We start from the raw sequence: 17,684 nt of genomic DNA, 5'->3' as shown, positions 1-17,684 counted from the left end.
AGTTCCTGCATACTCCTACCATGCACAACCCTAGTCTGGAATCAAAACTGACTAGGACAACCATAGGCTAGCACAACCACAACCCTGCCTTGCTTGTATGAGGCCAGGATCATGTGTTTGTCCTCCACCTACAGCAGCAGTGTCGATATCCAGGTTGGTAGTGTAGAGTATCTCCAGGACTTCCACTTTGTTGTTGGTCTCTAGGGCCTCCAGGAAACGGCCTTGATCCTCCTAACAGTCTGCTGTCTGTGGGTCAGCAGCTCCTCACTGTCCCTTCTCTTCTCCTGCTGTTACTACTGCCCTCACCAAGGCATGGAGGCACCTTCTGATGATGTCATAAATGGTGCATAGTAGTAGGCTTACACAGACATCCTGGGGTTCTTCATACAGCTACAGGACTAGCTCTGGTCCATCACGCTATGACAACAACGACCAGTTGCCTCTGCCTCCGAGTGTACTAGACTTGAGGAACGTGCACTATCGCCTTGGACCAGAGATAGAAAGGGACATGAGAAAAAAATGTAAAAGCTTTACCTTCAACATGTTGGTTTTTTTGTACAGGATTTCATAGTACGGTTCCAACATGAATAACAGGGGACAACTGCATGAGGCTAAACACAGTAAAAAAGAGGAAACGGAAAACGACGGAACAATGACAGTGACTCTGTTCCATTTTATTCAGTGTGACAGATAGCTGCCCATTCAACTTTTCAAAATGCAAAAGAGGGAGAGCAAGAAAAGGAGAAAAAAGAAAGAGGGAAAAAAGAAGCACAGCTTTTTTTTGTGAACTAATGCAGCTAGCCTAGCAGTCATGATTATCTCTCAGAACATTCTCATGGACAGATCCACACCCCCTCAGCCCCACTCAAACTGTACACAAGCTGCACACTGACGCAGTAGAAAACAAGGCTTCTTCAGGGTTAATACAGCATATTGCTTTCAACTTTTACTGTACATACAAAAGTCATAGAATGCTGTCCAACGGTGGACTGGGCAGGTGAGCGTTGGGAATAGGTTGGAGTAGTGTTTCGTCATGAGCCCAGACGCTCTGTTATAAGAGTAGTACTGGACTAGATTGAGAGAAAGGATGCCGCAACTACAATAACAATGGAAGAGGGAGATTTGTTTTGCTCAGGTTATGCCATTTAAATCGGGTTAATATACAAACTTCAATCATTGGTAATCGCTCGATTTGATGATCAGCATTTTCCTTTTTACAACATTTTATGAACATTTGTTTTAGAACTTTTTGGCAAAAGGGTAATCATACAATTACTTGATATTATAATGATGCGTTAATACACTAATGTTGCATAAGTTATTATAAACGATATACAAGATGCTTTGTTTTTAACATAAAATAATAAATAATACCATATAAACATTAATACCAGTGTGATCTAAGTGGCATTGCATGGAGGTATCATATTTCTGTCTCTTATCCCATCCACCAACACACAGGGTATACTTGCCTTTATAAGGATAGTTCACTCAGCAGTCAAGTTAAGATAGAGCACTTTCAGTAAAGAGAAAAAACTATGATGATGATTATGTATTTTTTGGGGAGAGTGAACTATCCCTTTAACCCTCATATGGGTTGCAAATGACAGATCTGGGCACTGATAAATGCCTAAATTGGAACGTTGTGGTTGTACAATAACATGCTATACATGATGTCAGACCTCAGTCTCTACACTTCACAGCTCTGTATGGGTTTTGACTGACAGGCGTCCTGAACTTGAGTACTGTGCGCAACAAGTTGCACCGTTTCTGCAGCTAATTGGGCAACGTTTTTGTTGTCCGAGTGGGGAAATGCTGTAAATTAAGAGAACTCTATGTATTCTGAAAGATGAGACGTTTAGGATTATAAATACTGCCTTGATGTCAAACAAGCAAGCTAAACACCAGTGTCCAAATGTGCACTTTTCATTTCCATATTATAAAACTAATGTCAGATACAGTGTCAATGTTTATGATCACTATGTTTGATGTACAGTTACAGATGACATGGCGTTATACCCTTGGGTGTTCTGAACAGAATGAACCTATGTTTGTCTGTTGTGAAGTAAATGTACCGCAGCACACGCACCTGAATGCACTCACGACCCCTTTCTATGCGCACCAAAATGCTGATCTGTGTCCCTGAATTGCATTGTGAAAGCCTAACACTATAATGTCGCATTTCATAATTTAGCTAGTCATGCTGGCAATAGAACAGGCTTTCAAATTATGCCCACTTGACCCAGATTGCGATTTATGGACCGTTTTTGGATTGCGTAAACAGTAATTCTGTGACGGCCGGATGCAAGGTTATGTTCCAAACAAAACAAGGGTGCTTGCTCTAGTTCCTCAATAGCACAGGTAGGAGAGCAAAAAAAAAAAACGTTATATAGGGTGTCCAATCAATTAAAAAGGCATATTTTTAACAATGGATAAAATAATATGTAAATGTATACATAATACTCTAAGAACTTATTGGAGTTTTACCCATGTAGGATGTCCAGAATTGGGATGACTAAATCAATGGAGGTCAGAGAAAAAACGTTTTACAAAATCTGGAAAATTGCATCACATCAGCTAGGCTGGATTCAGTGCAAAAATTAAGGCTACTGTCTACTTGACAAGCTCACTTTCCCGTTGAACTCATCTTTCTTCTCGAAACCACGGGACATAAAATAATATAGAAGTAAGATGGATATCGATTTTGAGACATAACATGTAGTATTTTCATATTTTATTATAGACTTTTTATATTAATTATTGGTCTTAGTAGATTTCTCTAAAAAAACTATCGTATCTCTTAGAAATGTCAACGGAGCGCCGAGTATACATCAAGCTTTCCATTTTCAAAGCCTTTTACATTTAATTCAGTTCGTGTCACACCAATTTACCTTTTTGCAACCCGCAGAAACAACTTTGAAGAAGACAACCACAAAAGGTAAAATCTTAAAAGTTGTTATGAGAAACCTGCACCGCTGTGTCAACAGAGCTCGGTGTTTATAGTCGGATGTATTAGGTTATGAAATCCAACTTTTTTGATATGTTAGAGAAAGACCCCACTGAAAGATTCATAACATGAATAACCATATTTGTCTTGGTACAAATGTATTATATAACATAAGGAAGTTACATTTCATCACCAAAGCACGTTTTCTGGGCAGAGTGGCTGAAGACTTTTTGAGTCATAAAAGTGCATTGGAATTACTTAGGAACTGTGAACACTTCAGAGAGTTGTGTGGCCACTTGCAGACACCAGTTAGACCTCTCACTCAAGGCCTTGTAATTGTTTTGTCTTATGTTGCACCTACCCCACATTACTCCATTACAACAGCAGCATCACCATCATGGAGACATTTCAATGGCTATACAATGTATGTAAACATGAACAAATTATGATTCCTGGGTAAGATAATGGAACATAATGACTCAAATGAGCTTAAAATATATTCAAAACACATATTGCATAAAACGTAATTACAACAACAGTATCAGTCAAAGTTTGGAAACGCCTACTCATTCCAGGGTTTTTCTTTTTACTAATTTCTACATTGTAGAATAATATTGAAGACATCAAAACTTTGACATAACACATATGGAATCATGTAGTAACCAAAAAGGTGTTAAACAAATGAAAATATATTTTATATTTGAGATCCTTCAAAGTAGCCACACTTTGCCTTCATGACAGCTTTGCACACTCTTGGCATTCTCTCAACCAGCTTCATGATGTAGTCACCTGGAATGCATTTCAATTAACAGGTGTGCCTTGTTAAAAGTACATTTTGAGTGTGTTTGAGCCAATCAGTTGTGTTGTGACAAGGTAGGGGGGTATACAGAATATAGCCCTATTTGGGGAAAAAGACCATGTCCATATTATTGCAAGAACAGCTCAATTAAGCAAAGAGAAACGACAGTCCATCATTACTTTAAGACATGAAGGTCAGTCAATGCGGAGAATGTCAAGAACTTTAAACGTTTCTTCAAGTGCAGTCGCAAAAACCATCCAGCGCTATGATGAAACTGGCTCTCATGATGACCGCCACATGAAAGGAAAACCCAGAGTTACCTCTGCTGCAGAGAATAAGTTCATTAGAGTTAAGTGCACTTCAGATTGCAGCCCAAATAAATGCTTCACAGAGTTCAAGTAACAGACACATCTCAACATCAACTGTTCAGAGGAAACAATCAGGCCTTCATGGTCAAATCGAGGCACACCTAACCAGCATGGCTACCACAGCATTCTGCAGCAATATGCCATGCCATCTGGTTTGCGCTTAGTAGGACTATCATTTGTTTTTCAACAGGATAATGACCCAAAACAACCCGCTATTTGACCAAGGACAGCGATGGAGTGCTGCATCAGATGACCTGGCCTCCACAATCACCTGATCTCAACCCAATTGAGATGGTTTTGGATGAGTTGGACCGCAGACTGAAGGAAAAGCAGCCAACAAGTGCTCAGCATATGTAGGACCTCCTTCAAGACTGTTGGAAAAGCATTCCTCATGAAGCTGGTTGAGAGAATGCCAAGAGTGCGCAAAGCTGTCATCAAGGCAAAGGTTGGCTACTTTTAAGGATCTCAAATATAAAATATATTCGTATTTGTTTAACACTTTTTTGGTTACTACATGATTCCATATGTGTTATTTCATAGTTCTGATATCTTCACTATTATTCTATAATGTAGAAATGAGTAAAAATAAAGAAAAACCCTTGCATGAGTAGGTGTGTCCAAACTTCTGACTGGTACTGTATGTCAATGTCCTTTTAAATAAACTGATGGAAAGGTATCTATGAAACAGAAATATTAAATCCAAAACGGTTGGACTGTATTGCGTGTATGTATCTATTCTAGTGGAATGTTTGTAATCTCAGTAATTGTGTATGTACTGTGGCGAAACTGAGTCAATGATGAATCTGCACACAAATGTAATCCTCTCTTTCAGATTCTGTATCTTTCTTCACATGTTTCAGTGTACACAGGTAGTGGGATAAACATTATGCCCTGTTCTAAAAATGCCAATCATGGAAAACGAGCCATTTCGTAATCACAGGGCATAAAACACAAACAGAATCATCTGAAAAGATATGGTCATATTATTTGCCAGCTTTGAGACAATCGGGTAGAAGCTGGTGGGGTTGCAAAAATCTAGGCAGCGGTTGGGTTTTACTTTAGTTATTTAGAGTAGGGGTTCTCATACTTTTTGTGGTTGGGGATCCCTTTTGTGTTAGCAAATTCATCAGAGACATCTGCAGTAGTCTACACGGCTGGATGAACAAATGCTGCATTCAAGACAACTGGGAGCTCGGAACTCTGTACTCGGAAATCTCCGACCTCAGACTTCAGTGCGTTCAAGACATCTGGGAACTCTGAAAAAAACTAGCGCCGAACTGTTATCCAACTCGGAATTCCAAGTCAGAAACTCGGGCCTCCTAGAGCTCTCACTTTCCGATCTGAAGATCAATGACGTCACGTTTTGACCTCGTTTTTTTCAGAGTTCCCAGTTGTCTTGAAAGCACCATGGGAAATAACATTTCAAAGGCCCACCTATTGGCATCGGATAGATTTTTTTTGGCAGTTTTCAAGCTAATTTCCTGCAATTCTACACATTTTGCCATGAGGCAGCGATATACATTTTTTTTGCAACTTTAAAACTAATATCCTGCAAGTCTACACAATTTGCCATGAGTCAGAGAGAAAACTTAGCAGTTTTAAAGCTTAAATTACAGTGCATTTAGGTTTTAAATAAACAGTTTGGAGGAATAGTAATGAGTTGAAAAATGTATCATTGGTGGAGTACTGTGGATACCAATATCCCTGTGAGCCTCCCAGGCCCATGTTGCCCAGGGTTAAGAACATAGATTGAAGGTGAATAATATTACATTGTGTTACACACTTTAAACTTATTCCACAGATCCCTTGGCCAAAAGTCATTTAATCTGTTTTTAGTAATATACATGAAAAAAATCATGTCTTTTTTTTATATATATATACAGTGCATTCGGAAAGTATTCAGCCCTTGACTTTTTCCACATTGTGTAACGTTACAGCCTTATTCTAAAATGTATTAAATTTATTTTATTCCTCATCAATCTACACACATTACCCTATAATGGCAAAGTGAAAAGAGGTTTTTAGAAATTTTTGCAAATGTATTAAATATAAAAAAACAGAAATACCTTATTTACATAAGTATTCAGATCCTTTGCTATGAGACTCAAAATTGAGCTTGGGTGCATCCTGTTTCCATTGATCATCCTTGAGATGTTTCTACAACTTGATTGGAATCCACTAGGGGTAAATTAAATTGATTGGACAAGATTTGGAAAGGCACACACCTGTCTATATAAGGTTCCCACAGTTGACAGTGCAAAAACCTAGCGATGAGGTTGAAGGAACTGTCCGTAGAGCTCCTAGACAGGATTGTGCCGAGGTACAGATCTGGGGAAGGGTACCAAAACATTGCTGCAGCATTGAAGGTCCCCAAGAACACAGTGGCCTCCATAAATCTTAAATGGAAGGAGTTTGGAACCACCAAGACTCTTTCTAGAGCTGGCCGCCCGGCCTAACTGAGCAATCGGGGGAGAAGGGCCTTGGTCAGGGAGGTGACCAAGAACCCGATGGTCACTCTGACAGAGCCTCAGAGTTCCTCTGTGGAGATGGGAGAACCTTCCAGAAGGACAACCATCTCTGCATTACTTCACCAATCAGGCCTTTATGGTAGAGTGGCCAGACAGATGCCACTCCTCAATAAAAGGCACATGACAACCCGCTTGAAGTTTGACAAAAAACACCTAAAGGACATTAGAAATGAGATTCCCTGGTCTGATGAAACTTAGATTGAACTCTTTGGCCTGAATGCCAAGCATCACATCTGGAGGAAACCTGGTACCATCCCTTTGGTGAAGCATGGTGGCGGCAACATCATGTTGTGGGGATGTTTTTCAATGGCAAGGACTGGGAGACTAGTCAGGATCGAGGGAAAGATGAACGGAGCATAGTACAGAGAGATCCTTGAAGAAAATCTGGACCTCAGACTGGGGCGAAGGTTCACCTTCCAACAGGAAAACGACCCTAAGAACACAGCCAAGACAAAGCAGGAGTGGCTTCGGGACATGTATCTGAATGTCCTTGTGTGGCCAAGCCAGAGCCCGGACTTGAACCCGATTGAACATCTCTGGAAAGACCTGAAAATAACTGTGCAGAAACGTTCCCCATCCAACCTGACGGAGCTTGAGAGAATCTGCAGAGAAGAATGGGAGAAACTTCCAAATACAGGTGTGCCAAGCTTGTAGAGTCATACTCAAGATGACTCAAGGCTGTAATCGCTGCCAAATGTTCTTCAACAAAGTACTGAGTAAAGGGTCTGAATACTTATGTAAATGTGATATTTAGTTGTTGTTTTTTCATACATTTTATAAAATGTCTAAAAATCTGTTTTTGCTTTGTCATTAAGTGGTATTGTGTGTAAATTGATGAGGGAAAAAAACTATTTCATGCATTTTAGGAAAAAAACTAATGTAACAAAATGTGGAAAAAAGTCAAGAGGTCTGAATACTTTCCCAATGTACTGTATATACAGTACCAGTCAAAAGTTTGGACACCCCTACTCATTTCAAGGATTTTCTTTATTTTGACTATTTTCTACATTGTAGAATAATAGTGAATACATAGAGACTATGAAATAACACATATGGAATCATGTATTAACCAAAAAAAGTGTTAAACAAATCAAAATATATGTTATATTTGAGATTCTTCAACGTAGCCACCATTCGCCTTAATAACAGCTTTGCACACTCTTGGCATTCTCTCAAACAGCTTCATGAGGTAGTCACCTGGAATGCATTTCAATTAATAGGAGTGTCTTGTTAAAAGTTTATTTGTGGAATTTCTTTCCTTCTTAATGCTTTGAGCCAATACGTTGTGTTGTGACAAGGTAGGTGTGGTATACAGAAGATGGTATTTAACCAAATAGGGCTGTCCATATTATGGCGAGAACAGCTCAAACAAGCAAAGAGAATTGACAGTCCATCAATACTTTAAGACATGAAGGTCAGTCAATGAGGAAAATGTCAAGAACGAAGAAAAAGTTTCTTACAAGTGCAGTCGCAAAAACCATCAAGCGCTATGATGAAACTGTCTTTCATGAGGACCGCCACAGGAAAGGAAGACCCAGAGTTACCTCTTCTGCAGAGGATATGTTCATTAGAGAGTTACCAGCCTCAGAAATTGCAGCCCAAATAAATGCTTCACAGAGTATCAAGTAACAGACACATCTCAACAAAGGAGATTGCGTGAATCAGGCCTTCATCAAATCAAATGTTATTGGTCACATACACGTGTTTAGCAGATGTTATTGAGGGTGTAGCGAAATGCTTGTGCTTCTAGCTCTGACAGTGCAGTAGTATCTAACAAGTAATATCTAACAATTACACAAAATGTTGGTCGAAGTGCTGCAAAAAAAACACTACTAAAGGACAAAAATAAGAAAAAAAGACTTGCTTGGGCCAAGAAACACGAGCAATGGACATTAGACCGGTGGAAATCTGTCCTTTGGTCTGATGATTCCAAATTTGAGATTTTTGGTTCCAAGCGCTATGTCTTTGTGAAACGCAGAGTAGGTGAACAGATTATCTCCGCATGTGTGGTGCCCACCGTGAAACATGGAGAAGGTGTGATGGTGCTTTGCTGTTGACACTGTCTGTGATTTATTTGGAATTCAAGGCACACTTAACCAGCATGGCTACCACAGAATTCTGCAGCGATACGCCATCCCATCTGGTCTGCGCTTGATGGGACTATCATTTGTTTTTCAACACGACAATGACCCAACACACCTCCAGGCTGTGTAAGGGCTATTTGACCAAGAAGGAGAGTGATGGAGTGCTGCATCAGATGACCTGGCCTCCGCAATCACCTGACCTCAAGCCAGTTGAGATGGTTTTGGATTAGTTGGACTGCAGAGTGCAGGAAAATCAGCCAACAAGTGCTCAGCATGTGTGGGAACCCCTTCAAGACTGTTGGAAAAGCATTCCAGGTGAAGCTGGTTGAGTTTGCAAAGCTGTCATCAAGGCAAAGGGTGGCTACTTTTTTAGAATATAAAATATATTTTGATTTGTTTAACACTTTTTTGGTTACTCCATGCCTCCATATGTATTATTTCATAGTTTTGATGTCTTCACTATTATTCTACAATGTAGAAAATAGTAAAAATAAAGAAAAATCCTCAAATGAGTAGGTGTGTCCAAACTTTTGACAAGTACTCTATATATTTTAGATCTGTCCTCTTAAACCTTACTGTACCTCCGCGACCCCACTTTGAGAACCCGATTTAGAGAGTATCAGAAAGAAGTTGAAAACAGGTTGATGAAGCTATGTTCTCTTTGAAATGTCATCATCCTGTTTTTGGAGCAGGGTCTGGTATGTTACAAATTCATGGAACTGTTCACTTCACACTAAGAGGAATCAGTCCACTCACTAAGTCCTTAGTCATTCATAGTGTGAAGTGCTCTAATGCGATGCAGAGGCCAGTTTACTGTTAGCAAACTAAAGAGTTTAGTTCATACAGTAGTTGGAATTCCAGTGTTGAGATCTCCATTGTAGTTCCAGTAAGGAGTATAAATACATTTTCCTCCCACAAACTTGGTTCTTATTCCAGTCTTTAACTGGAGAATAAGACTTTAACTTGTCTATTCAATAGACTTCAGTTCCTCTTGAGTAGTTCCAGTGTTGCCATCATTCTCCAGTAGTAGGAGTCAAGGAGCAGGCCTGACCCCTAGTGGTGAGATCTGGATATTGCCCCACCATCCACTGCACAGACCTGACCCCTAGTGGTGAGATCTGGATATTGCCCCACCATCCACTACACAGACCTGACCCCTAATGGTGAGATCTAGGTATTGCCCCACCTAGTGGTTAGATCTGGGTATTGCCCCACCATCCACCACACAGACCTGACCCCTAATGGTGAGATCTAGGTATTGCCCCACCAAGTGGTAAGATCTGGGTATTGCCCCATCATCCACCACACAGCCCTGACCCCTAGCGGTGAGATCTAGGTGTTGGTTGCCCCACCTAGTGGTGAGATCTGGGTATTGCATTCACTATCCCCTACACAGGTCATTTGTAGAGTATGTGCTTCATCAGAGCTATGATGGGAAGATTCAGATTCCATAAATCCATCGATTTATCTGCACAGAATATACATGTTCATTTGATAAAAAATGGCACATTAAACTTCTCTATATGATAATATATGTACATTGTCATTATGTCTAAAGCTGTTTTATATAACACATCATAAAAAGAGGAGGAACACAGACGGGTGTGAAGCTGATATATTTGGGGGTTTCTATTTTCCGAATGAATAAATAAACCTGAATTACAGCAAAATAAATAATATGTAATGGAGGTGGAGGTTTGGAAACACTATGACAGGGTTTCCAAAACATGGTCCTCAGGACCCCAAGGGGTGCACGTTTGGTTTCAACTAATCATCACGCTTTGATCATTTGAATCATATGTGTAGTGTTAGGGCAAAAAACTAAAGGTGCATCCCTTGGGGTCCGTAGGACTGAGTTTGGGAAACGCTGACCTACGAGGATGTACAATGAGATGAAAGGTAGGCAGGTGGGTGGGCAGCATCTTTACTATCCAACTGTCTGGTCATTTTGGTATTTGTTCGGTGGTACAGTAGCGTGACGGCCTCCAGCGCTACAGCCTCCAGTAGTAGTGCACTGAACTCCACAGCCTGAACTCAAGCCCTGTTAGGTGTTATACTAGAGATATTACAGAAAGGAGGAGATGGGAATCGCATTGGGCTATGAATGGAGGAACATATAACGCCCCACTCAGCACAGCAGACTGTCAACCAATCGCATTCACGTTGTCATGCTGCATCACGCTGTTGCTAAGCAAACCGTCACGCAATTCTCAAAGTCAGGGTATGAGTCGAGAAACCTGCCTATCTTCCTCAAAAGTACGTAATGTCACGATTCCAAAGCTATACGATATTACACAGAACAAGTTAATTATCTCACATCTCGGAAAAGATTTGTAATGTTGGGTTTTTGACCCAGCACCCAATTGAGCTCTCAATGTCCCAGAATCGCCCCGAGAATGCACCGCGGGCCCATTGACGACACATGGGCAACGTACACAATGAGCATTAATACGATTCCACTGGAGTTTCCCCATCTCCTCCTTAAAAGTATCTCTGGTTATATCAATTGACATCTCACATAATACATCTGGTATTTTAGCTCAGTGGTTCTGGTGACTGTTTCTATCCCTGGAGATGCTACTTTGTCGTGGTTGTTGGTAGAAAGACAAGGAGAGGTAGGTCTTAAAGCCATGGGTTACTTTGCTGCGCCTTCTGCTATCTCGGAGTGGCTGGGTTTGTGGGCCTGTTTCTGTTGCTGCTCCAGCTCTTTCTTACGGAGCTTCTCTCGCTGTTTGTCCAGTTTCTCCCGGTTCCTCCGAGCCTTCTCCATCAGGACCTTGAGGTCCTTTGCCTTCTTCTTGATCAGAGCCCGGTCCTGGGAGGAGGCAACGCCAAGGGTCTGTACACCAACACACACACACACAGGACAAGGGTCAGAGATCAGGAGGGGGGGGGGGAGTGAAGAGATGCACATGCAGGGAATTGAACGTGGCAGCTAGGGTATAATAAAATACATCACGAGCTGTAACAATTTTTGCCTGTTTTTTTACAGTTAATATCTTTGGCCCAAAGCTTCAGGGCAAGTATAGAAGCTAATGACAGAAATGTATTCAGAATCAGTTACTATATTAAAAAGTTTAACTACTTGTAGCTTGGCGGGTTTCACCAAACACCCTAATATGACAATATGTAAAGAAGGTGATACTAGTAACTTACTAGTAACTAAGGCCAGGATTCAATCCAACGCACATTGTAGAGCAGCGCACTTTAACAGACTTTTATGCTTGAGCTGACATGATCCTATACCATGAATGTGATCTCTGCGAACGTCGGGGAAAATGCTTTTTTAAAAGGCACATTGTCAACTGTATAGTGCGGTGCTCTATAGCGCACCTCAGATTGAATCCCAACGTAACTAACACAGCTGGATATGCACATTAACACAGGTTTCAGCCCTTTACCTTGAGGTCAGTACTGTTCAGCTGCAGTAGCTGGTCTCCGTCTACGTTCTTGGCCATGAAATCTGGGATGTACTGCTCCAGGTTTAGTCCCATGAGCCAGCGGGACACCTGCTGGGAGGTCCACTCTGTCACAATGAGGTTCTGCCACTGGTGCTGCTTGGGGCACTGGCCCTCATCTAGGATCTAGATACACACACACACGGTTGGAGGTCTACAGAGAACCAAGATTTCTTAAACCATTATTTCTCTCTCCACAAGGAACGAGAGCGAACAAATAGTGATGGGTGATTTAAAATGAATCATTTCTAAATGTTTAGAATAGGTGTTGACAGCATGCTGAAGACTGAACATCACATACGAAACATGCAGTCCCAAGGTTTTGGAGTATCTACCAGCATGTTAAAACAATATGAGAATTATTGATGGATGGAGGCGTGTGATGTAAACACATTTCCTTTTAGCCGTTCAGAGCCAGATCCTACCTCCTCATCTATCATATCCAGACTCTGAACATGGCAGCACGGGGAACAACAGGACAGGAGGCCAGTCAATACAAAAACACAGCAGCAGCAGTGGAACAGGGCACACAATGGTGCCCTTTACAGGCCTACAGGGCAGGGTCTGACAAACTCTGTCCTGGGCCCCCTGGGTTCATGTTTTGGTTTTTGTCCTAGTACTACACTGCTGATTCAAATTACCAACTAGTCATCAAGCTTTGATTATTTGAATCAGCTGTCTAGAGCTAGGGAAGAAACAAAACGTGTACCCAGGGGCAGTCCCAGGACCGAGTTTGGGAGACCCTGCTACAGGGTACATACAAGATACAAAATGTCTGAATAGTGAACCTACCGTTGCTTACATCAAAGTTAGTAAAATTGAATATAAGTTGTAAGGAATTAAATAGGAAACAGGTCATTCGAACACCATTGTTACACAGTCCGGACACTTGGCAACCAGATGTTATTTGGCATGGCAGGAGCACTATGTGGTGAAATATAGGCACTTAAAATATAGTTCAATAACTACTGCTTGTTGATACTGGGTTGATACTTTATGTGAGATCAAATCTTTGTTTCTCACCTCGTCTGAGGAGAGCACCAGGGTGTGTGAGCGACCGGACATCTTGGCTTCAGTCAGCAGACCACTGACCTCCACTGAGCTGCTACTGCTGGTACTCAGATCATCCTTCACCACAGGACCCTATGGAGCACAACACCATGCAGAAGTCTATTAGTCCTTAGTCAAAACATTATTTACATCCAAAATGGCATCCTATTCCCTATTTAGTGCCCTATGGGCCCTGGTCAAAAGTTTGTGTGCCATTTCATGCCCAGCCAGATAACAACAAATTCTTATTTACAATGACGGCCTACCCCGGCCAAACCTGGGCAATTGTGCGCCGTCCTACGGGACTCCCATTCACGTCCGGTTGTGATACAGCCTGGAATCGAACCAGGGTCTGTAGTGACACCTCTAGCATGGAGATGCAGCGCCAATCTCACATATTGTATTCCCCTCTCAACACAAAGAAATTCATTTTTGTTGTGTAATGTTTTTAATCCAAAGCAACTAAATTCCATTGTTGATGTAATTTGCTGCTGATTTCAAAATGAATAGATGGACTAGACAGGACGGACTTTTACATACATATTGTGTGGACTTATTGCTAATTCAGAGACATATTGTATTATTCAATGATGTGACGTAATGAAATATAACTTTGATATTATACTGCATAATTAAGCAATTTTACTGTGGTTTGAGTTGTTGTTTGGGGATCTGTAGCTGAACTGAGTCATCTTCCCCCAGCAGTGTGTGTGAGAGAGAGTGTGGGTGAGTATGTGCATATGTCGGTCTGTGTATATGTACGTGCATGTGTGTGTGTGAGTGTGTGTGTGTGACTGAACACGCATGTGCGTGTGCGTGTGTGTGTGTGTGTGTGTGTTTACCTGCGAGACCTCAGTAGTTCTCCCTGTCCCCAGTGATAACAATAATAAACTCTGTCTGGCAGACAGACTGGGGGCATCTTAATCTCTGAAGCTTACAGCTGGCCAGACCTACCTACCTACCGCCCAAGGTGGGCTTTCCTTAATCAACATGGTGTCAGCGCTAGCCTTCATTAGATGTCTGCACAAACATAACCCTCCTTGTGATTTGAGGTACTGTACGTCTGTCTGATTCTCTTGTCTGTGGCCAGATTGGATCCACTGAGCTCGGTAACTAGCTGCTTTTTTGGGGTGAAAAGCTTGATCCAGATGTACACCATCCATTAGTGATTCCCTGTTGTGCAGCCTTGAGGTTTGTGAGAAGAGTGAGAGATACATCACTTGAACCTCACCTTAGGGGAGCGGTAGGCAGCTAGATTCAGCCCCGGGACGATTTTTGTTGGTGGGGATGGTCGGGGGCCAGAAAATAATTATAACAATTTATACACTACAAATTGACCACAACTAAGCCCAGAAAGAGGTTGTATTTCAAAAAGAACAATCATTTCATACCTTGATTACATTGAGACACAATTGCGTCTCTTCTTTTATTTGTGTGAATACTTGGGAACAGATTTCCTAAATTAAACACATTTTAAGCTGAATTCCAGGTGATTTTAAAGTATTTTTTTTACTATAAACTTTGGGGGGCAAAACAAAATCACCTGCGGGACGGTTTTGGCCCACGGGCCGACTGTTGCCGGGCTCTGCCTTAAGTTTATGTATCAAGGATGAAAGACTAGATACTATGCAAAAAATGCGATATTATATTGAAGTGATTTCCCTATTGCTATAACTTGATTGATAACATCAGTGGCTAAAGAATATCTAACTAATGAATTACTATGGACAAATTAAACAGCCAGTCACAAAGTGAGAGCCAGATAATGTGATTGAAAGAGAAATGCTGTTACGCAAAAACCCAACCTCTGAAATTAAAATAACAAAATAAATGCTGATTCACATTCTTGAAGAAATTATGAATGATTCATTACTGTTCAGATTTCCATTTGATTTAACTAACTTCAGTCTAATCCAACATGCTTCTACCTACCTATATTTGTGTAAATTACTGAAATTAACTTTGATGAAGTACAATATGAATATGCTAATTTGACCGTGTCATGCCCTGCTACGTACAGTACTTGTTCGTATTCTGTTTGATTGGGTATGATTGGAGCAAACAAAAATAAATACAATACCAAGTCATATGAATAGGAGAAGAAGTGGGGCCATGCAAGAGATTTCTGTTAAACGCATCAAAACCAGACACAGGTTAAATCAATGCAATGTGAACAAACAATATGCAACACAATAAATAGCCTTTAGGTATTATCTGCATTAGAACACATCAGTGAGCACTGTCAATACGTATTATCATGTAGATGCCCTGTTTCTGATCACCGTGCCAACAGTATTGAATCAATGTTGGTTTCCCAAATAGCACCCTCTCTCCCCTACATAGTACACTACGTTTGACCAGGGCACTATGTAGGGGAGAGGGTGCAATTTTGGACACAGACAGAGTCTACAGTATTTAATCAATGTCAATAGTTTAAACCCACATGGTCCAGTGCCAGCCTGGTAACCATACTGTCTGTGCTGAAGCCAAACATCAGCCTATCAGCATATCATCAACATATCATCTACACAATGACAGAAGAGTTACTGTACGTACATCATGGGACCTGGCTAGTCTAGTACCACTACAAACACACAGTTTGGGTTTCTCTTCACACACATACCTTGGCCTTGAGCCTCTCTGGGCTATTCTCAGCGGTGGGCTCTGTGGAACTAGGGAAAAGAAACATGGGTTAGTAGAGAAAACACAGATCAAACATTGAGATACAATAACAGTGTGAAAATAGGTTGGGAACAACAGACTGGGACAAACAACTACAAACAGAGTGCCAGAGTTACTAAACCCCTGCACCCCCAGAGAGAATTACACCAGTAAAACCCCTGCACCTCCAGAGAGAATCACACCAGTAAAACCCCTGTACCCCCAGAGAGAATCACATCAGTAAAACCCATGTACCCTCAGAGAGAATCACACCAGTAAAACCCCTGTACCTCCAGAGAGAATCACATCAATAAAACCCCTGTACCTCCAGAGAGAATCACACCAGTAAAACCCCTGTACCCCCAGAGAGAATCACATCAATAAAACCCCTGTACCCCCAGAGAGAATCACACCAGTAAAACCCCTGTACCCCCAGAGAGAATCACACCAGTAAAACCCCTGTACCCCCAGAGAGAATCACACCAGTAAAACCCCTGTACCTCCAGAGAGAATCACACCAGTAAAACCCCTGTACCTCCAGAGAGAATCATACCAGTAAAACCCCTGTACCTCCAGAGAGAATCACACCAGTAAAACCCCTGTACCCCCAGAGAGAATCACACCAGTAAAACCCCCGTACCCCCAGAGAGAATCACACCAGTAAAACCCCTGTACCCCCAGAGAGAATCACACCAGTAAATGGAGGGGTGGATGGAGGGGTGGGTTTTGGTAAAATGGAGGGTGGGGTTTGGTCGGATGGAGGGGTGGATTTTGGTGGGATGGAGGGTTGGGTTTGGTTCGGATGGAGGGGTGGGTTTTGGTGGGATGGAGGGTTGGGTTTGGTTCGGATGGAGGGTTGGGTTTGGTTCGGATGGAGGGGTGGGTTTTGGTGGAATGGAGGGGTGGAGGGGTGGATTGGTGTGTTTTGGTGGGATGGAGGGGTGAGTTTTGGTAGGATGGAGGGGTGGTTTTTGGTGGAATGGAGGGGTGGATTGGTGTGTTTTGGTGGGATGGAGGGGTGGTTTTGGTGGGATGGAGGGGTGGGTTTTGGTGGGATGGAGGGGTTGTTTTGGTGGGATGGAGGGGTGGTTTTGGTGGGATGGAGGGGTTGTTTTGGTGGGGTGGAGGGGTGGGTTTTGGTAGGATGGAGGGTGGTTTTGTGGGATTGGGGGGTGGTTTTGGTGGGATGGAGGGGTGGTTTTGGTGGGATGGAGGGTTGGGTTTGGTTCGGATTGAGGGGTGGGTTTTGGTGGAATGGAGGGGTGGATTGGTGGGATGGAGGGGTTGGTTTTGGTGGGATGGAAGGGTGGGTTTTAGGGGTGGAGGGATGGGTTTTGGTAGGATGGAGGGGTGGTTTTGTGGGATTGGGGGGTGGTTTTGGTGGGATGGAGGGGTGGTTTTGGTGGGATGGAGGGGTTGGTTTTGGTGGGATGGAAGGGTGGGTTTTAGGGGTGGGAGGGGTGTGCAGTGATCTCTGTGGGTTGTGTAGGAGACCCAGGTGTGTTGTTGTCTGCAGTCACAGCAGCTGCTGCCAACCACAGTGGGGATTTAGATGAACACTCTTAGAAAAAGGGGTTTCAAAAGGGTTCTTTGGCTATCCCCATAACAGAACCCTTTTTGGTTCCAGATAGAACTCATTTGGGTTTCATGTAGAACCCTTTCCACAGAGGGTTCTACATGAAACCCAAAAGAGTTCTATCTGGAACCAAAAAGGGTTCTTCAAAGGGTTCTCCTATGGGGACAGCCAAAGAACCCGTTTATGTTCTAGATATGACCTTTTTTTCAAAGA

The 17,684-nt window shown here is 42.1% G+C and overlaps 1 protein-coding gene across 4 annotated transcripts in view; it reads right to left on the bottom strand.

Annotated features, from left to right (window-relative positions):
- Nucleotides 1-653: 653 nt before the first annotated feature.
- Nucleotides 654-17,684, bottom strand: part of LOC129830836 (neurabin-1-like) — a 119,620-nt gene continuing 102,589 nt past the window's right edge. For 2 of the 4 annotated variants that reach the window (XM_055893606.1, XM_055893607.1), the window contains exons 15-19: nucleotides 15,858-15,906; nucleotides 13,208-13,327; nucleotides 12,610-12,633; nucleotides 12,128-12,310; nucleotides 654-11,565 (exon numbers count right to left, since the gene is read on the bottom strand). In XM_055893606.1, coding sequence (XP_055749581.1) covers nucleotides 11,362-11,565; nucleotides 12,128-12,310; nucleotides 12,610-12,633; nucleotides 13,208-13,327; nucleotides 15,858-15,906 — 580 coding nt within the window. In that variant the 3' untranslated portion in view covers nucleotides 654-11,361. The remainder of the gene's footprint in view (nucleotides 11,566-12,127; nucleotides 12,311-12,609; nucleotides 12,634-13,207; nucleotides 13,328-15,857; nucleotides 15,907-17,684) is intronic. The other 2 variants (XM_055893608.1, XM_055893609.1) reach the window with 1 other exon arrangement.

The sequence above is a fragment of the Salvelinus fontinalis genome, chromosome 32, assembly GCF_029448725.1.
Source record: "Salvelinus fontinalis isolate EN_2023a chromosome 32, ASM2944872v1, whole genome shotgun sequence".
Lineage (NCBI taxonomy): Eukaryota > Metazoa > Chordata > Actinopteri > Salmoniformes > Salmonidae > Salvelinus > Salvelinus fontinalis.
The sequence above is the reverse complement of the archived record's forward strand: the minus strand, read 5'-3'. Positions and strand labels throughout refer to the sequence as shown.